The sequence below is a fragment of the Stylophora pistillata genome, chromosome 10 (genome assembly GCF_964205215.1).
Source record: "Stylophora pistillata chromosome 10, jaStyPist1.2, whole genome shotgun sequence".
NCBI classification, from domain to species: Eukaryota; Metazoa; Cnidaria; class Anthozoa; order Scleractinia; family Pocilloporidae; genus Stylophora; species Stylophora pistillata.
The window spans coordinates 13,777,120-13,798,888 of record NC_142528.1 but is presented as its reverse complement, the minus strand read 5'-3'; the positions used below and the strand labels follow the sequence as shown (position 1 = coordinate 13,798,888).

The 21,769-nt window shown below is 39.1% G+C and overlaps 1 protein-coding gene across 3 annotated transcripts in view; it reads left to right on the top strand.

Annotated features, from left to right (window-relative positions):
- Window positions 1–14,880, top strand: part of LOC111338629 (myelin regulatory factor) — a 54,752-nt gene extending 39,872 nt beyond the window's left edge. For 2 of the 3 annotated variants that reach the window (XM_022945144.2, XM_022945145.2), the window contains exons 26-29: window positions 13,313–13,388; window positions 13,504–13,575; window positions 13,802–13,907; window positions 14,552–14,880. In XM_022945144.2, the coding sequence (XP_022800879.2) occupies window positions 13,313–13,388; window positions 13,504–13,575; window positions 13,802–13,907; window positions 14,552–14,731 (434 nt within the window). In that variant the 3' untranslated portion in view covers window positions 14,732–14,880. The remainder of the gene's footprint in view (window positions 1–13,312; window positions 13,389–13,503; window positions 13,576–13,801; window positions 13,908–14,551) is intronic. The other variant, XM_088737080.1, reaches the window with a different exon arrangement.
- Window positions 14,881–21,769: the final 6,889 nt, after the last annotated feature.

Below are 21,769 nucleotides of genomic sequence, written 5' to 3'. Positions count from 1 at the left end.
AAATCTAGGATACAAATACTCTTCCCTACCATCGAAATCCGTCAACGTGGGCATCGGCTCGTTGAACCATTATCATGTCTTGGTTGCACTTGCTGGACTGCAATGGATTGGCCAATAATCCCCGGTTTTGAAGCCATCGAATTATCCTTGAAGGATTCTCTCTCTTTAAACTACTAAAATAGTGGAGATCCATGTTGTGCACGAAATAACAAAATCAATTAGCCAAAAGGTTTTATTAACACTAGTGTAGACCAGGCGGTGTGCGCACTCTAATTGCGCAGAACCAAACTTGAGGCATTTGCATCTGGACGCGTTGAAGCGAACATCTTCGGTGGCAGCGAGATACGGCGTGAATATTACGTGGATTGTAATGGGAATTCACAGTCTGTTGCCATTCCTTCGAAAGTTAAAACGTTTGATGGGCCTACGCGACTCCTGCCGTTCCTCTGTGACGAATTCGTTCCTAGTAGGCAATTGGCGTTATTGAAAAAGATTCGAAACTGCAATCTGCCTAAAAATCTCGACACCAATGGCGTTTGATAAACTCGCAACTGATGGCGGGATGAGTAATTTCAAAGTCAGTAATTATATTCCTAGAAGCGAGTTATTCAACTCTGAATTTCCCCTTGACATGTAAACGCATATTAGAGAGAAAGAGGCCTTGTAATAAGTAAACCAACTTTATCCACTAAGCGTAAACACGGGATTTGTAAAAACGGAAGCCCTAGGCCTCCTAAGAACGACTTGGTCGCGTTCCACGTTTAGTGAAAACAAAGAGTTTCAAAATACCCTTCGAGAATACAGGAAACCTATACGAGGGGTTTGAGAAACGTTTTTCTGGGCCCGGTTGTTCAAAGAGCGGATAGCGCTATCCAATGGATAAATCGCTATCCAGCGGATAAGTGTTAACAAAACGTACAGCGCTATCCACCGGATAGAGATTTATCCAGTGTATAGCGTTATCCATCCTTCGAACAACCGAAGCCTGGAGTTATTACTTCAGTAGAGAGGTATACTCTTAAATCCAAAAAATAGCCGGCGCAAATAAAATAACACAATCTTAATAACACAATCTTATCCGGCTTTGCCAAACTTCAATATACAAATGTAGAATTATGAAACCTCAAAACTGACCCTTATTATCACATCGCAAAGGAAAGTCATCGAGAGATGTCCTAGTAAGAGCTGAACTTTGAGGGTAGAAGCTTTAAAAGCGCTAGCGAATGGTAGGAGACGCACAGGTCTATCAACAACTTTCATTAGACTGCCTTTTGCTTTCTGGCAGTTCCGACGTGTCGCCTCACGCAAGGCAGAGTTTTAATGGATCAAGTGACTCTTTTCATTGCTCTAATCAATTTTCCTTCATTCAATGATCAAGATAGAAGATAAACCATATAACACACGCCATCATTTACTTTTCCTTAACTTAGAAAGTGGATTTATAGCGCGATTGATCAATGCCCTTGCAGTAGTAACGCTAAGTAACGCAACACACTAAACAGAACGATGTGCCTTTTCGCTCCACAAGAGGTCTCAAACACTATCGCTTAAAATGCACACAAAATTTGTACCTTTGGAGCGCTTTTGTTCAGAGCTATTGAATAAGGATCAAAGTGGCCATACAAATCTTTGATAGGCTTGAAACTACGACGTAGAACGAATATGAAGTTGAATATGCTCGAAAACCGGTCTCAAATTACAGGCTAATATACAGTGCTTGGGTTTGTGCTTGAGAAAGATATAATACGTGACAAATACCCGCGAAAAGTACTTCTACACGTTCAGAATACATCAAATTGTATTTACCCACAGTGAAAAGAAAAAGAAAAGGCCCAACTTATTCGGAATATTCGGTCAGACTTTACCCTTTTCTACCTCTTTTACCAGCGTACCGAAAATAACGCTACCACAATGCAATGCAATCAGAGTGCGCACACCGCGCACCGAGAGATACCTGGCCGTTGACCCACATCATCCTCAGTCAGGAAAGCATGTTTTTCTCTTGTGTCTACACGATAACTTTCTTCTGGCAAAGGCGAGAGCGGGTCAGTCTCAGTAATTTAATTCAGATGGTTCTTATTATCTCCCTACTTTTTCCCATGCTACCATAACTATTTTGGATCAGTCAGCCAGTATATTTCGATGACTTTTATTAATATTTAAGATTTAGTTAACACACGATAAATAACATTGGTTTGTATTTCTGTGAATTCCCATCCCAGTCATCGACTGTGGAAGAGAAACAAATACAAAGAGTTAGGTGCGAATTTTGAGTGAAAGTCAGTGTAAGATGACAGACATGGGTAATAGGAAGATGAAACACTCTTAAACTAAAAAAAGCCTTCTAGATGGATGATTTGACTCCAAGAGACAAGAAGGAACTCTTGGCCAAAAATGATAAATAAGGTAAACCCAGAAATGGCAGTGATTATGACCATGGCAAGGAAGAGAATTAAAAAAAAAAAAGAATAGGAAGTTATGAATTAAATTAAGTGCCAGAAATCAACTAACTTGTAAGAGAAAGGGCTGACAACTTGGCATTTAGTATTCTGATTATTTTTTTTTTTTTTGGGGGGGGGGGGGGAAAGGTGGGGTATGTTACTTTAAAATTCTACAATAAGATTTAAATCATTCACACCTACCACCTCTATTCATTCACAGCTTTATTGTCACAATGTAAAGATCCATCACTTGCCATTAGACAGTTGTACTGGGGAAAAAAGAAGAAAAAACAAGTGGGAGTATGTCTTTCTAATGACAGAAAGACATACTCCCACTACAACTAATCCTATTTCAGAAATGTTGGCCGAAATAATTTTTTATTATAGCAATACCAAACATCTCAGTGAGTCAACCAGAATCGTTCTCAGCGAGCCAACTAGACTTATTCTCAGCGAGCCAACCAGAATTATTCTCAGCGAGCCAACCAGACTTATTCTCAGCGAGCCAACCAGAATTGAAAAAAATTACGTGTCACCCTCACAATCGTTTTTCAAGTGAATAACCTTTTCACAGGGACAAAACAAGCCCTACTGACTAAGATTTACCTAATATTATGGAAATAACAAGAAAAGGCCTTGACCCAGTTAGGAGCTTTCTTTTTGAATTGTTTATTGAGTAAGAAATTTGGAGACAAATGATACCGCAAACAACGCATAATGATAGTTGCTTGGTCACGCTCGTTACACATTTACTTATTAACATTAGTTTTAATTTTTAATCCAAGATAAAGGTAATCTTCGGAACGAACCAACATGACAGAGTTAAAAATCGATCTTTTGATGTACTTGGGTAAAGTAGTTGATTAGCTTCTCCGTGTCCTAGAAAAATTTGGCGTTTTAACTGGGCCAGACTCCAAATCAAAGTAATTTTAAGACCGTATCCTCGTTTACAAGCGAACTCACTTCAAGTTCAGATCGTGGGTCATCTTTACTTTCGGAACGTAGTGACACAGATTTCACAGGGAACTTTATAAAGAAAAATTTCCCCAGTCCTTGTGGGAGCTGCGTTCGATTTTGATCCATCTCAAACCTCCAGTAAACAAGCCTGATTGTAAATAGTTATTGAATAATGGAACGTTGGGGCCAAATTTATTCAAACATGGAATTGTTTCGCGTAATTCCGCCCAAAACCCCTTTGGCTATTGGAGGGTAATCAAAACCTTTGCTTGGCATGTATGATATAGTACTAAGACTACGTGACACTAGCTTACTTGTAACGTAAGTTGAACTGTGAACTTATAAAATTCAGCTTAATTTAATCACGTACTTACCCGGCTCTCGACTCTTCCCTCGTACACAACGTAGCCACCGGTATCATTTCAAAAGCATAGATGTGTCATCATGTCACAGAAATGGATTGTTTACGCGATCTATTCCACTACATTCCCGTTATGCAACTTCTAAAACGATTGCCATTCTCGACACACGCTTACCATTGCACAGGCAGCCCAAGCTTACTACTAGAAAAGCAGACGTGACTCTTACCGTGTTGCGCAACGTTTTATATTTATAAAGAATGGTATGGGATGTTCTCGGTTTGCCTTAAAAGAGAGAAAGAAATGTCTTGTTTTGAAATAAGATGGACTTACCTTGTTGTGTTCTTTGTTGATTCCTAGCGTCTCAGGCCATTTTGAAGCGTTTTCGGCGAGTTAGCGCTATGTTGGTGTTCAACTGCTAAAAGAGTGCTTGTTAAAAATTTAAAAAAACATCGAAGGGAGAAAAATATAAGGCTGAAGGCGTGCACGAAGCCGGTAAATCGAAGATGTAACATTACGACCTTGATGGCAAAGTAAAAATTTGAATGACATTGCGGTTGATTCGTTTTGAGACAAAGGCTTTATTCTCTTACTGTTAACCTCAAGGACCTTTTTCGGCGTGGGATAGTTCAATCTCGAGCCCAGGGGCGTCTTGGCTTTTGTCAGCGGTATCACTTTGGGGAGAATGGGTTACCATAAGCGCCCATCCTCGAATAAGCGCCCACCCTGAAAGCCCAAAAATTAAATAAGCGCGCTTAATAATGATAAATAATAATAAAAATGATAATAATAATATTAATAATGGTCTTTATTGATTCAAAACATAAAAATACATTCCTAATGTTACAAGCAATTTGAGTTAAAAGGTTAATAATTCCACAAAATTAAATTTGCCACCTGATTACGGTTAAAATTGTCATCTAAGTTATGTCTAAAAATTAAACGACTAACGAATGTATTTTTAAAACGTTTACTTTTGATGCTTGTTCGGGTGCCAGACCTCGTCCGTAAATTATAGCTGCAGCCCTTTACAAGCGGAATGAAAAGCGACAGGGGTGATTGGCGGCCTTAGAAAACTTTTTAAAAATACTACTGCTTCTGTAAAATTGATCGTAAATGGTGATTTCTTGTAATAAAATTCCTTTTCCAACAATGATCTAAGAAACATTGTACTGGGGTGAGGTCGGAGTCTGATGCTCCATACGGGCATACATGAAATTGCAAGTACTAAGGAATCGAATAGAAAGTCTGCTTATACCCCTCTTTACGTAGACGTCTAAGGACATAGAGGCATTTAACATGTGTATTGAACTTACAGTCGCTCTGAAGGGTGACACCTAGAATGCTCACATAAGTACAACTAGGGATCCCGAATACAGGAGGGTACAATTCATGATTGCCTTTCAAGGACTCTAAGCTCCTTGCATTTGCTACGGTTACATAACATTCGATTCCTTTCTATGCATTCTAAGAAATGTTTGACCAATGCCTCAGACATGTTTTTAACTTTGTAAACAAGGGCAATGATATTTGAAACATCAGCATACTAGAATAACACAAGCAGGGTATCTAAGTAGATCTCTAGATCATTTATAAAGATACGGAATAGATAGGGTCCGCTTACGCTACCTTGAGTAGTACCTTGATTCAAGGATTTCCAATCAAAAGAAATATTATTGTAGCAAATGCTTTGGTTTCTACCTTTCAATAAACTCGGGTATAGTTTAATTATATATGGATTTAATTGGAGATTTCTTAACTTTCTGCGAGCAAGAATCAGAATACGGCAATTCAATTTTTTTTATTGGTTTATTGAAAAAAATGATGGACTCAACACAGAAAGGGTGTTTTTCTGAAGAGATCGATCGATGCTTTAACAGTTTTTTTTTTTTTTTTTTTTTGCCTTAATTAAAGTTTTCCATTGTAAACTGCTAAACTGCCACTTGATGCGTGGAAAACATCCAACCAAAGCCGCTGCATGTAGCAATGACGGGAAGATGTTTTTCATGAAACGATGGATTGCTGTTATTCCTGCCAAAGATGTACAAGTAGATATAAGTCATTTCATTAACTTTTTTGGAATAAAATGTAGAAAATAAGAAATTGTAGAGCCGGTGCAAGCGAGCGGATATGTAAATGTAGAAAAGTAAGATATCAGAATAGCATGAAATAAGAAATTAAAAAAAAAGAAAACTTTTGTCGGGCATGCTTGCTACAATCCTGTAATCAACATCAAAGGAGAAATCGAGATGTTTTTCTTGATATGTAAAGAAAATCGCGTAAAAAGGCTTTTGTGTTTGAAAACACAGAAAGGAGGTGCGTCACAATTCAAAGCCTTTCTCAGGCTACACTTTCACTATCTGCTTACACTTAAAAGTAAACCGTTCTGAAAATCCATCGCACCGACGTCTAGGGTAATCCGAGAAGAAACTTCAGATGTTAATACAGAGGGTTTCCTTTCATATTTATATATGAATCTTAGCTTGCGATACATTAAATTATCCCTTTAAAAGCCTATACCTTTACTTAAATTGGCAGAGAACTTTAAATTACATGTGTGCGAAGTTCTCTGCACTTGTAAATGTATTATTTTATAATTTAAAGAATATCTTTTATGTTCTTTATAATACAAATAAGATTATCATTGACCCAAAACCGCAAATTTGCCATACGGCTACAAGAGATCGATTGGATGTGTGGAATGAAAGCAACACGATTATGTTTTTCTTATAGCCACATTCTCCAAACTCAGAAAGTCTATAGTTTTAAGATTTTGAAGAGACAACCCTTCAAGATTTCACATGGCGCAGCTTATTAAAGAAATGAAAAAAAAAATAACTCCTGACTTGCTTGATACCATGGCCACTGCGACTGTGCCTGTTGCACAAGAAAATGAATCCAAGTGCCTCCAGTGTGTGTGATACATGGTTAAATGATGAATACCCAATGCTGAGAGCTGAATCTTGTCCAAAAACTGAAACTCATAACTATCATCCGAGGTTTTGAAAACTCTAGTTGTAAGATGAATATCGTTATACTGACTAAAGGCAATTTCCAAAGGATACGAGTTGAGCTCAAAGTTGTTACAGAACGAAAGCAATGCCATTTTTAATTAATTTTATTATTGAAGCAAAATCAAAATATTTAAACAAAATCAGCTTAAAAAATTGCACCATGTGAAATTTCCGTAATTCTCTTTCATCTTTAAAAAAAAAGGATAACTTGATTTAGCAAACTGAATCATGTTCAATGTGAAATACTTCGATGGAAATATACCAGAGCACGCGTGTTGTTCAGCAACAGAAATAGTCCATGGGCCAAAGTAGGTTCTCATCACCACTCGGGGGGGGGGGGGGAGGGGGCGAAAATGAGAGTGTTACCTAAATCAGTATCTTTAACATAATATATTATTTCAAAATTATATCCGGCTCAAAGCCACACTTTTACGATTTTATTTGAAAGAAAACTAAATCAAAACATAGTGAATCTCGAAAGGCATCATGAATAATTTCCAAGATGGCGGCATCGCTGCCTGGTAGGTGCGTTGAAGTTCTTGTACAACCTCCACGTTTTTTGGCGCACTTTGCCCAAAATCTAGAGCGATTAGGCTTCTAAAAGTCAAAGCTTCAGTTATTAAAAAAGAAAACAAAATAAATAGTAAGTATTATTTTCTGCTAATTAGCTTACATACTTACAAATATTCGAAAGCTGGTGATCGAATATGAACAAGTTATTTTGCCACCACAAATCTTTGAGTTTCTTCGATCACATGTATTGCAAAATCCAAGGCTTATCAGCTGTTTGACCTGGGAGAAGCTGACGTCTTACCCGCTCTTGGATAATAGAAAGCTTTTCGTTCTACCCCAACATCTCTACATCTCAAATCAAGGAAATTCAGCAAGCTTAAGCTGGCCTGTACTTCTGCGATGCACTTCACCCAAATATTAGTAAGATGTCATGGCCTCCGAAATCTACCGAGCTGTGTGATAGTGCAGTCAAACTTTCAGAAGAACTAGATGCGTTTCTATACTCTCCTAACTGGCAACACACACATCTCAGGAGAATATTCAGATTGCGTCCGGCGCCTTGTTACCTCTTTTGGCCAGGACACTATTTAAGGAGGTACGGCAGGATTACAAAAACCACCCAAGCAAATACTGTTACTGTATGCCGAACAATGTTCAACTTATCCAGATACCACACCGATGGGGGCATGAGAATCGTTCCTTTGCTTGAAACTATCAAGCCATATATCAACGCAACACTCCCGTGGGATAATATAGAGAGATTGGAGGAGACCCTTTCTGGCGCGGGAACCAAAAAGCCAGTGGCTAGAATGGATTTAACATTTCTGTCCTTACTGAGGTTCAACTGTCTCCTGGCTGTCAACAGGTATCTCCCGAGTATCGATGTACCTGCTACGGACATGGCTACCGTTCAGAAGGTTCTAGTGCAGTCTCTCAAGGTAAAGAACACGCTCAACTTAAAGAGCATCGTCTTCGTCTTTGACTTAACACTGTATACAAAGGCAAGCGAGGGACAATGGAAACAAAGCGCGAAATTTAAAGATATGGTTATGAAAATGGAAGTATTCCACACAGCATGCACCATGTTGTCCATCACTGGCAAGCGCTTCCAGGATGCTGGCTCGCGAGAACTGTGTGTAGAGTGTGATGTGATAGCAGGGGGTTCTATTGCAGAAGTTCTAAAGAGACTTACTCGTGTATGAAGCCCTTATGAGACTGGCGTGGCAAGGATTCAGGACCTGGATAATGAGAGAATTATAAGCAGTCTAAGTGTATCGTTGTAAGCTTATTTGGTGAGATTGACGATTTGTATTCGACACAAATATTCAGTACTTTTTTTATGTACTGAAATTTTTGCTACCAGCTATATAATAATATTGGTCAAGGCCTTCCCTGCACTTTACCATCCCAAGACAAAGAAAATAGAACTTACCATAACGTATTGCCCGAATATCTCAGCGCTAACCCTAACCTTAATCCGAGGCCTGCCTAAAACACTCTACTATACATCGGCGCATGCGCCAAAAGCCAAAAATTGCCAAACGAGCCTCGTTTCGTAAAACGAGCCTCGTTTCGTAAAACGAGTCTCGTTTCGTTAAACGAGTCTCGTTTCTACAAACGAGTCTCGTTTCTTTAAACGAGTCTCGTTTCTATTCACAAACAAACGAGTCTCGCTTTAAATCGTTTATCGAGTGACTTATAAATCGTGACGATAGAAAATGGAGTGGTTTCCCAGAAACTGTGAGTGATCCGAAATATATTATTCAAATGTTTTTTTGCAATCGAGGGAAGTTTTCGAGGATCTTTTTCCCCCCTTGCAACCTAGCTCCAGTTTTCCATTTTCCCCATACTGTTCTCTATGCATTTCCTAACGTGTCGACAAAGAGAATTCGTTTAACAATATTAAGAACTTCTTTACCGGTGCAGTGCTCTACCAACTGAGCTAACAAGCCAACTGGGAGGTGGTCATTATGTTGGTTTGTATTAAACTCGTGAAGTGATGAATCAAGGAATTGAATATATGAAAAACATATATGTGCACTGCGGTAGCGCAAAGGTCATGGGTTCAAATCCCGTTCAGGCCATATTTTCACTACTACGAGCGTGTTTCTGTAATTTCATTCGCTCCGACGAAGGGCTAACGCTCGAAACGTCAGCTTTTGTAATCGTTACGGTGGCCAATTTACCATTTCAACTTTGTTGATATATCCAAATTATTTCGTTACCCCCACCGATGCAGCCCCAAACAGTTTCTTTAGAAACTATCAGCCTTTATTCATCTGTCATTTCCGACCACTCGAACTTGGTTCAAAATAAATCTTGCCTTAAACTTTGCATGTGGATAAGGAAACCATTGTCTATCATCGGAACAAAAGTGGTTTTCCTCAGATTTCAAAAGTTTTTTTATTTTTGAACAATTTTCCGCACATAGGTCGAATCGTGAAATTGACATCATTTGTGTACACAAAATGAGCAATCTTTATTAGGATCGCACGCTGTCAAAAATGATTCAATACGAGAGATATTCTGGAATACAACAGTTTAATACATCAACTTTCCAAGTGTGATCACAAAGGTAGAGTATCTTAATAAATGTAAACACTGTCGTCGCGTCAAATATGCCACTACCTGACTAAGCCGAAAAGTGGTACTTTTTAAATTGCGATTTCTCCGTAATGGGACAAAACTAGATATCAGGAGCTACACACACTCAACAACCGTGCATGAGAACACCACATTCCGTAAAAATATTCATGGCTATTATTGCAGGAAGAAAATAAAGCGAAGAGGAAATGTGAGATTTTTACATACCTGTATGGCGCTGCTTTCGTTAATTTGCAATCGTAATTATCCACGATGAATCACAAAATAATCGCAAATGAACAGCTCAGTGCACTTACTTAGACTGTAGAATGTCTGTAAGTCAGGTTTTATTGTCTGAAGGTCCAAGGATTTCTTTCCGGGTGCGAGTCTGTAGGAATTTAGGGGCGCTCTCCATTCGACCAAAAATTATGGTTTGAAATTCCGGGTATTTCATGTGACGAATGGAACAGTATTTTCCGGTTGGTTGCACCAAGTCGTCCCAGGCCAACATGTTTCAAGTTAGGACAAAATAAACAAATGGGAAAAAAAATATGGCAGACTCTGTCTCTTTTACTTGCTTTGGAGTTGTTTGACGACTCTGAAGTTGAATCAAGCGATGTATTAGGCGAGGACGACGATAAAGAATGCGAAAAGTAAACCTTCCCGCTGCAAAATACATGCATTTACTCAACCCAGGTAATGGCGGGAATATTTGCTTTGCAATTAGAAAGTGTGCTCGTCACTTATCACATTCCTTTAAGACGTCACACGTAGCTTATACGTATTTTCGCACTACTTACGAAAGTTTGCTGTGGCCACTCCGATGGAACAATGATGCAATAATGTATTTAAATCATCTGCCGCATAAAAACACGACGAGCACTAATATATTGGGCATGGCAAGCTTCCGCCATGTTTAGTTCGATTCCGGGCTCGGAGAAACTGGGCCCAATAAGGAATGTTTGAATGGAAAGGAGTTTTCCGGTTATTCCGATTTTCCGGAATTTTAGGCCAACCTCGCAAGGTACACCCAAAATTCCGGAATGAAATTCCGGGAATTGTCTGTTCCATTCACTCCCCCACCCAGACTTTCTGGAATTTTGGGTCGAATAGAAAGCGCCCTAGGTCATTCATTCTGAGTGACGATTCAGCGGTACCGGGTATTTGTATTCTAGCACAGTAATCCTGTCCATCTTCCAACTTTAAAGCCATGCTGAGAACAGTATCCCCTAAAATACACAGCTCCATCCGAATTCAAGTTGTACACTGTTCCAAATTTACAGGTCATTTGTAAGAAATCGAGTGACAGTCATCGTCACAATTTTCTCGTGGATAAACAACCCTGTGGCCTCGATTGCATGAGAATCTAGACAGCTGCAGTCCGGGGGGGGGGGGGAGGCAGTCTTTGGAGACAACCACATTCTGTGACCAGTTCTTCTATCTTTGCAACAAAGTCTTGTTTTCTGTCCTTCGATGAATTCAAATTCTGTCCTTCAAGGATTTCCTTGAGAATTGTATTATTCAGTTTCAGGAGTTTTAGCTCAGTAGCATATTCACAAACATTGAAAGTGTCATAGATAATGGGGTGTTTCAAACCAATGTGCGCATGGATAGAGTTTAGAAGCTCTACTTCATCTTCAAATTCTTTCCATTCAACTGAGCTAAGCAGTTTTCTACCACCACCAATTTGAAGACAAAGAAAGACACATGAAAGCAAGAGGACCGACTGTTTGGCAGTTGTTCAGAATTGTGTGAAGGATGGGCGTTGGTAACAAGTTGAGGGAATGTCCGTTAGCAGAGCATGTAAAGGCCTATCTAACAACAGAGTTTGACTTCAAGATAGCGACTGGTAACAAACTGACTCCAAAAGAAGTTGCAGAAGATATGCTACGTGCAAGAAACGAGGAAGGGAAGAGACTTTTCTCAAGGAAGGAATGGCTAAAAGAAAGCCAGATAGAAAGCTTCTTCTCCAGGCTGGCGTCCACTCCAAAACATTCAACACCCTCAGAAGAAGAGGAGGCAGCAGGAGTTGAATGGAAACAATTTGAAGATGAAGTAGAGCTTCTAAACTCTATCCATCCGCACACTGGTTTGAAACACCCTATTACCTATGACACTTTCAATGTTTGTGAATATGCTACTGAGTTAAAACTCCTGAAACTGAATAATACAATTCTCAAGGAAATTCTTGATCATTATGAGATACCTTACACATCGAAGGACAGAAAACAAGACTTTGCTGTAAAGATAGAAGAACTGGTCACAGAATGTGGTTGTCTCCAATGACTGCCTCCCCCGGCCTGCAGCTGTCTAAATTCTCATGCAATCGAGGCCACAGGGTTGTTTAACAGTCCAAGAGAAAAACGTGACGATGAATGTCACTCGGTTTCTTGCAAATGACCGGCAAATTTGGAACAGTGTACAACTTGAATTCGGATGGAGCTGTGTATTTTAGGGGATATTGTTCTCAGCATGGCTTTAAAGTTGGAAGATGGACAGGATTACAGTGCTAGAATACAAATACCCGGTGCCGCTGAATCGTCACTCAGAATGAATGACCTAAATCCCTACAGACTCGCACCCGGAAAGAAATCCTTGGAATCCTTGGATCTTTGGACAATAAAACCTGACTTACAGACATTCTATAGTCTCCCTGAGTTGTTCATTTGCGATTATTTTGTGATTCATCGTGGATAATTACGAATGCAAATTTCCGAAAGCAGTGCTGTACAGGTATGTAAAAATCTCACATTTCCTTTTCGCTTTATTTTTTTCCTGCGATAATAGCCATGGATATTTCTACGGAATATGGTGCTCTCATGCACGGTTGTTAAGTGTGTGCAACTCCTGATATCTAGTTTTGTCCCAGTACGGAGAAATCGCAATTTAAAAAGTACCACTTTTCGGCTTAGTCAGGTAGTGGCATATTTGACGCGACGACAGTGTTTACATTTATTAAGATACTCTACCTTTGTGATCACACTTGGAAAGTTGATGTATTAAACTGTTGTATTCCAGAATATCTCTCGTATTGAATCATTTTTGACAGCGTGCGATCCTAATAAAGATTGCTCATTTTGTGTACACAAATGATGTCAATTTCACGATTCGACCTATGTGCGGAAAATTGTCTAAAAATAAAAAAACTTTTAGAATCCGAGGGAAACCACTATTGTTCTGATGATAGACAATGGTTTCCTTGTCCACATACAAAATTTAAGGCAAGATTTATTTTTGAACGAATTTCGAGTGGTCGGAAATTACAGAGACACGCTCTTAAGTAGTGTTCGTTACTCATACTTCAAGAATCGCCGTCATACAGTGCCTAAAAAACCGCAGTGCGCAGAGACACTTGTTTGAGTTTTCACCGTTTTATTTTTTCAACAGGAAGAATGATTAATGTTGTAATTCTTAGAAGTTTCATTGTTTTAACCTAAACTCGTAGGTTCGTCCACTGTTCAGTTGCGTGATCCAGAAGTTCGACTTTTAGAGCGAAATTACGCCATCAAGAACGAGAACAGGTTGGTGCTTACGTGCAAAGCACGTGAATTTGTCTCTTGTCTTGATTTTGCCACGTGACATTTTAAGAGAGCTTGTGAAGTTTTCCTCTGATTTGACTTAGCTCTTTGTTTTTAGTTCTCAGAATTCTTCATATTACATTCCATTCAGCCCCAATTTACGGCCCCAACCTATAACTCTTGAGATCAAGTAAGTACTGAACGTAACAAACAAAATCTTTCAAGTTGTAGTGTCTTTCAAGCTTAGTCAGCTCCATCTGCTTGAGGTGCACAGTGACAAACCTATGGTATACCAAACCAAATTGGTTTTGGAATAAGAGAAAAAATGGGCCTCTGGGGATATTTTTCGTGTGGTTCTATAATGACCTACCAATTTTGTAACAGAGTCTGATTCGTTGCTGTTACGTTGTTCACAGCTCCTCTGAAACTTCGTTGGTGTTGTTGTGTAACATGCATTGCAATCAAACAGATGGCTGCAAAGATAGCACGAATCCCCCAATACTTGATACTGAAAGGAATCAGGTAAGATGGCTACTTATTCACAAGTTCACACAAAAATTTGTTTTATTTTCCTTTTTAGGTTCCCCTAGCATTTTGCAAGGTTTTACTCACTGTTCCCATAGAGTCTTGTGCACTCCTGGGACCAGTTATTTGTTAGGTGGTTTGTGCTGCTCCAGTATTAAATTTGGACTTGTTATGCCAGTTTTCTTTTCATGTTTGAAAGAATATACTGAGGATGACTTTTCGAGGGGCTTTATCTTACCCTAAGCCAGTAGAACACATGTAATTTTTTTGCGTTTTTAGGCGAATAGAGGCAAACGCGAATCGAACGCGAATCGTCAGTTTCCCGCGAGGGAAGGGCGCGTTATGTACTCGCCTCGCACTTGCCTCCGTTCGACTGAAAAACGCAAAAACCTACGTCTGTTGTGCAGCCCACGTTACTCTAGGGCCAAACCAAGAGAAACAAATATTTCAACACATTTTTTGTCTTTTGTTGAAAGAAACAGTGGAAGAGTAAATTGTTTGCCTTAGAATTCCGACTCTTCGACCCAAAGTCTAACTTGATGCTCGTCAAATCTCCTTTCCCGCAGTGGAAGTTAAGGAAAATTTCGACCTCTGTCTGCCTATAATTTCACATCATTGTCCACTGTTATTTGCTTCCATAGGACACATGGACAACGAGTCACAGATGGAAGCTTCCTTTTGCTTACTATTTCCAGAGTACGTTTCATTTTCGTCTGGTGAAAACGCAAAATGCCAATGTTAATTGTAGCACAGTACTCCTGCCAAGTGGTGCACCATTTCAGGACTACCATTTCCATTTTATACGCAAGTGCAGTAGTTAATGTAACCAGTAGTTAATGGTAAGCAGTTACGTTGCTTAAATCTGCCATTTTCGTTGAATGCCTACATGCTATTTTATTATTTTACCGTTCGGGTATCAAGTTTATTTGTAGGTTGGGGTCGCTTGGTGTGGTACAGTGTTGTTGCATAAACTGTTTTTTGTTTATTTAATGTTACTTTATCACTTTGTCAGTAGCACGATTATTAGGTTTTTCTGTTGGTTTGGGTCGCTTGATATGATGCAACTTTCTAATAGCAGCATTATTTCTATATGAAAACAATCCCTTTAACCGTGAAATAACCCTAAAGGGCTTGAAGGGTCAGTTTTTCAAACAAAATATAACTTCAAACACGGTTTTTAAAGAATCTATGAATGTAGAAATTTACCTTTAAAAGTATATTGTTCAAAGTAAATGAATATTTTTTTCCGTTTTTAGCTTTAAACCTTTTTAAGCTTGCTAGTCACAAATGAAAACAACTTTTGAGTCCGTGTATGCCGAAACTCTGCTGTGTGGGCATTCAAATGAAAGCTTTGTGTGGTAGTTCTAGAGGCTCCGCGGTTTTGGTGCTTAAGAATAATTTCTTGAAAAGTCTTCGTAGATAGGTGTATAGTTTGGTACCCCTGTAATGTGTACAAAAAACAACCGGTTTTTGAACTTCGGGATGTGTTTTTCATAATCGGCAAAAGAAACAAATAAGTCGGCTAAACTAGATTATTTTCTTACATATCACACTCTAAAATTTCGATAATTTTTCTTAATTCGAAAGACAATTGAACCTAAATGAGTGGTCAGCAATTGTTGTTAGACACTGTGATAAATCTTGGATATATATCTCCCTCTGTGAAGTTGTATATATTTTTCACGCGACCTTTCAGTCAGAGGCACTATGCATTTTAGCAAACTCTTTCGATTCGCATGATTTGTTTCAAATCTGCATTTATATGTGTTAGTGTTTTATTGTATAACCATACATTGGTGTCACTTTTTCTATGATCGGCTAAAAGCACGGAGGTTTTTCCAGCTGGCACCGTGTTCGTTACGCCATTCGTACAGACAAATGATTTTACACGTGTAATAGTGACGTCTCACGTTCAGACATAAGTTTTAAAGCGTGGTTTATATAGGACAATTCTCGCTCGCTTCTTAGAGAGGATAATTAAAGCGTTATAGTGTAAGACTTTGGTATCATTTTCCTACATGTTTACTGAATAGATATTGTAGTCAAACCTTAGAAGTTTCCAAGAAGATTAGTTACATGTATTCAAGGTTACTATATAACCAGGTATTAGGACTATGGATGGATTTGCCCCAAAATCATCGAAACAATTTCCCATCCGGGATTCTCCTATGCAAGATAGAAACCGCTCGCATTTTGCAAGCCTCCTTTGTTAACCTGGCACTTAATCTTGTAGTAACTTACTAGGAAAATTCATTGTTTCAATTTACGATGTTTTTATCCTAGACACAACAGTTTTTCATTCGTATCCCAATATATCATTCGTACAGTAAATTATATAGCAGCAATGTTACGAAATTTATGGAAATTTTATGATTAATCTACGTAACGAAAGAATGGCGGTTTTATTGATTAAGCACAAACCAAGGAGTTCAAAAGCAAACCAAAGGCATTTTGTAAGTCATTGTTGTCAGTCAAATTTAACATATCAAGTGATATCACTGGTGTTTGGTCACCCATTCCCAGAGTTCCTCGCGGCGAGGATATATTTTGTGATAGTTTTTGTCCCATGGAACATGGAACAATTTCTAAAATAACACAACAAGTTAACAAGCATTTGAACTTCGTGGTTCTCATAATTTTATAAACGGCCTGAAAATTTCTATCGTAAAAAATAATTCATCAATTAATCAAAGAAGCATCCATTGCTTGGCCCAGTACCTGCTCGTTTCTATTTTGAGCAAGGGGCCTGATTTAGCTTTGGTGTAGGATTTCATAAAACTGTCTCCAGTTAATGTCTCAAAATTCCACTTTTGTTCAACATGCGTTCATTGCTTTTTCCAAGTGGAATTTTAATGCAATCAAATGGTCCGTCTAAGTGAATATTATGTCGATACACCAGATATATGGTAAATTTTATACGCGTTATAAATTGAGTGGAGAAAAAAATTGAAAGTCAGACATTAACAGTAAATAAATTGCATCAGAAACGTCAATTTGAATTAAGTAACATAGAATTGTACAGAACGAATTTTACAAATAAATTATGATTCATGAATTTTAACAAGATCTCTAGAGTTCATAATTGTGTCCTTAATTGTGGGTTGTAGAATTACGTAAAGCTTTGGAGCGAAATTCATATCTTTATGTTGTTTTGTTCAGACTACTTAATAACTTCAACTTTCGACAACGGTTTAAATCACCCTTTTAATCCAACGAAAAACTACTACCTTCAAGCGAAGAGCACATGTTCTTATATCCCATAATACTAACGCAACAAAATGTCCTCAGTAGGGTGGTCCCATCACAAGTCCAGTCTCACTTGGGGGCGTGATATCTTTCCCACTGCGGGTTCGGACCCGAACAAGTGTCGGGAAGACAGCGATTGAACGTTGGGCATGCACCTATTTCCCGCGAAAAATTTCAGACTATAAACTTAGATTCAACTGCTGTCACGCAAACGTTCTTAGAAGTCTGTAAAAGGAAACAAAGGTAGGGAAAATGAAAATTCGATACGTTTCGAGTACAAAGCTTATTTTGAATTAAGATTACGGCTGTCCTGTTGATTTATCATTTTTTCCTCAGCTTTTATCAAAAAAGTTGAATAGTCTTTAAACGCTGTGACTCACGACCTTGTGTAATTGTTTATAAGTCCTGTAAGACAATTTGTTTCTGACGGCCTCAAAGCCCCTAGCCATCACAAAATAGGCACATGCGCAAACGTTTGACCGCTGTGTTGTTCCAGGGGACAAGTAGAAGAGCAATCGGTCGACAAATCGTAGTCGTGGTTGCCAATGAAACAGTTGCGTCTTCTCAGGTCCATCTTTGCCCGACTTCCGCCGTTTTCTGCTTGCCAGCTTTTTCGCTTGTTTCCGCTGACCCTTGAGCCTGCTAAGGGGGTAGTACTAAATGACAGCCCAGTTAGCGTGACTTGACTTCCTAAAGGTGAGGCGCCATGTCATACCGATGAGCGAATATTTGAATATTACTCTACACGATGAATTGAAACATTAAGGTGAGAGGCCCTTGTTTGGTAAGATTTCCTGACAACCACCTACCTCATTCTCCATACAGTTGTCGGTTAAAGAAAAGAAATGACAAAAACAGATTGCCTTTGGAACCACTGCTTGGCTTGTCAAAAGTATGGAGCTGAGCGAAAATTTTATAGTTTTTTTTCTAATTCTACTCGCTTGAAAAAAAAAAGTTTTTTTTTTTTTTTGCTGCAGTTACTAAACACGGTTGTGGTCAGATTACTCACTGGATTATGCATACTGCAAACTGTTCATTGAAGCTAGCACATCCGTGCTCGTTTGCAGTAATTTGACCCTGATAATTTGCATCAAACTGAAATGGTTCACAGTCATCTACCTAATTCTGATATTATTTGCCACCCTAGGACAGCTTCTTAGAAGGAACTTCTACTGAGATGGGCTTAACACATTAATCTGTTATTGAAAGCAATGTAAGTTTAAATACATACTGTAGCGGAGGATTTCCAAGAGATTCATTCTGTAAACCCCTTCCCTTGGCAAACTAAAAACCAACAATCAAACATGACGGCTTGCTAAACGATTTCTCAGTGGCTTGTGTTAAACGCCACACGCGTAAAGTTTCCCTAAAAGACGCTTGTGCTGCATACTACCAATATGTCCTTTTAGTTTTTTGTGTTTCCCACGACCAATATGACCGTCAATAAGACGTACCAACCCGTCGAGTACTTAAACATACTTCAGAAACTCAAGAAATGTATTTTCGAAATCTTCCATTTTTCTCGCCCCAAAAACATTCACTCGCAGATTCCGGTCTTAGGTCCTTACTAAGGGCTCTTATACTGGGAACTGGTCAACGAGCCTTTTGAAAATGTGCAAAGAGACCTTTAAGATGAGAGTCTTCCCAGCTTATCTTTTTTTCTTTTAATGATTCATTAGTAGAAGGTGCAGTGGCGGCGTACTGCCTTGAAAAAATGAGGGGTTCATCTCACACCAAGCAAAACGCACATCTTTTCTTGAATTTCCTAAAATTCCTCTACACAGTCCGTTGACACGCGCAATGTCCAAAAAGTCCATAATCGATTTGTGACAACGCATTCGGATACGGTAGACTTTCGCGAGTGTCCTTCGCGAAGAAAAATTTCAATAAGCTATTTGAAGCATAACCATCATAAACTAGATATCAGTGGAAAGTTTATGAGATACACTATTCGGCAAAAATTATTTCGTTTTCGCTCGATCTAATCGTAAACTGAATGGGCTGCGACAAACCGCAATGGATGATGTTTTTTTGAGTGAATCAATTACGTATCAAATCTGACCGTAAATATAGAGCTTCTGCACAATTTCAACCCTGAGGAGTTGGTCTTCAAAACCGTGTAGGGATTTTTCTCTATACTTATTGGTTGCTTCGCAATCTATCTGTTAAGTTTGCTAATCAAAATTTTTCCGATACGCATTACATCGGTGGCCATTGTGGGAGATCCATTTTGAAGAACGGTATTCCCCCACTCGGTTTTTAGGTTGGTTTCTTATGAACTACAGCCTCTACAGCCTCTCCAGCCTCTCCAGCCCCTACAGCCTCTACAGCCTCTACAGCCTCTACAGCCTCTACAGCCTCTACAGCCTCTACAGCCTCTCCGGCCTCTTTACTCCGCCGCCTAGGAAAGTGGATACACTGTTAAGAAGTTCTGGCTCCGGTTGTTTGAAGGATGGATAACGCTGTCGACTTGATAAGTTTGTATCCCGTGGATTATGCAGTTCGTTTTTTTTCTTTGGACAGCATTATCTCTCCTTTTGACAACTGCACCTTGATTAATAACACAATTCTCCTTATGCATGGGCAGCTCAAACCAGTCAGTTGTGACTGATGGTGAGCGAATGCCTCTTTCCGGTTTCCTTCCGTGACGCAATTACAGGAGTGACGTACTCTTATGGCACAAGTGTTTTTCTTCGCCGCGGTGATTTCGGATGCTTGACTTTGGTTGGGTGATGAATAATACAAAGAGCAGACCAAGTAAAGCAATGAACTGCAATTTTAAAGAGCGGTTACAAAAAAGAGGCCTGAGGAAATTCAGGCTTCGACGGGTTTCGAAACTTCCTCACAGGTAGTAACTATCTGGGGGGTTACTAAGTTACGTCGGGAGCAGACCGGGGTACTCCAAGATCACAGATCACCTAATAGTAAAACGGTCGAAAATCGGAAAATTAAATAGCGCCTCGAGCTATGGGGTGCGGAAATATTTGCATACCTGTGACAAAATTTGGCATTCATTCTTCTATTCCTCGCATTTATAGTTATTAACTCCTTCAAATTCAACAACAACAGCGACAAAAAAACCAATGAGGAAGCTACCGAAGGAAAAATTCACTGAGATCGGAGAAATGCTCATGAGATTAGAAGTGTTGATTGTAAACCCAGATAGCAATTCCTACATGATTAGTTTATTGTGGACTGGTTTTATTATGTCGCTCGGAACATTAATGTTTATCGGAGCAAAGCAGATGTAGGTCAGAATTCTTAATTTATTGAAAGTTTGCGAAACAAAAATATTGTGTTAAGTGCGACTATTTAAAAATTTTTATTTCCTTATCCGTGAATAGAGCTAGCAGATGGTGCTTGTAAGTTCAAGTTATTCATGGACCATTTGCGAAGAACACGAAAACAAGGAAGTTATACATTCAAAAAAGAATTACCCGTGTCCTTTACAAACAAGACTGATTTAAAATGCTTCTTATATCTGGTTCGGGGTTTCAAACCCTCGTGGTAGCCGCTAAATTGACTATTTTGATTTTAAGTGGGGGCTGTGCCGCTACAATACACCTCGACGCGTGATATTGCAGTGTCAGTCAGTTGTCAAATTAATTTTTTTGTTTTTATTATCACTGAACTAACTGGTGCGAATCAGAACAAATTGGATCCATACTGAACTAATGCGAGGAAAGAAAATTTAGGGAGCTCCTGGATAATGGGCAGATACACAATACTTTTAGCTTGATAAAACTTATGTGACATTAATTTTGGCTGGTTGCAAAAATGGCTTATAAATAGACAAACACGTGGGCTGACACAGCTGGTGTATTTGGACGCACCCGAAGATATTCTAAGAACCAGTTGTCGTCATCTATTATGATTAAAGAAATATAAATGTAGCAATTAGCCCCAAAATAAGAAATATCCGTTGTTGTTTAAACAGGGTCAATACTGTTCCTTTTACAGATCACCAAAACAGGAAGATCGCATTAAGTTCAGTTGGATCTTTGAAATAATCGTCAGAATTTCCACGAATCTTTGGTTAAGTTGTTCCTCTTCCTTTTTCGCTTATTGGCGGCGTTAGAGGAGGTTTGGGTTACTCACAAAACCACAAACAGTGCGATCGAAGCTTTATGCGGCTGTCTCCGATTTTTAACTCTATTTGGCCCGTACCTATTGGCTTGCTGTTGGCTGCATTAGTGATTATGGCGTGCTTTTTTCGTAAGCGCCTCTTCAGCTGTTTGAAAAGTAAACAAAACAGTGTCGAATCTGGAACGTACCGACGAAACAGCGAGTTCGACAGTAACACTAGTAATCAAGGAGCAATTTCTACCACAACTGTTGTGGAGGAATTTTCTAATGGACTACAAGATCGCCGAATTGAGGACTGGATGCTTCCAAACTCGAATAGCGCCATAAGAATTATTTCCTCTCCCTACGATGGAACACTGGTTCGCGGAAGCACAAATCAAACTACGACAAGCGATCAAGACTCGTATAGTGTGGAAATGCCCCCACCTTCATACAGTTCTTTGTTTTATTGTCCACCGCCTAAATACGAAGATGTCGTGGTGAGTGCACAGTGAGAATTAACAAGCGGTGCAAGAGAATTTTTACCG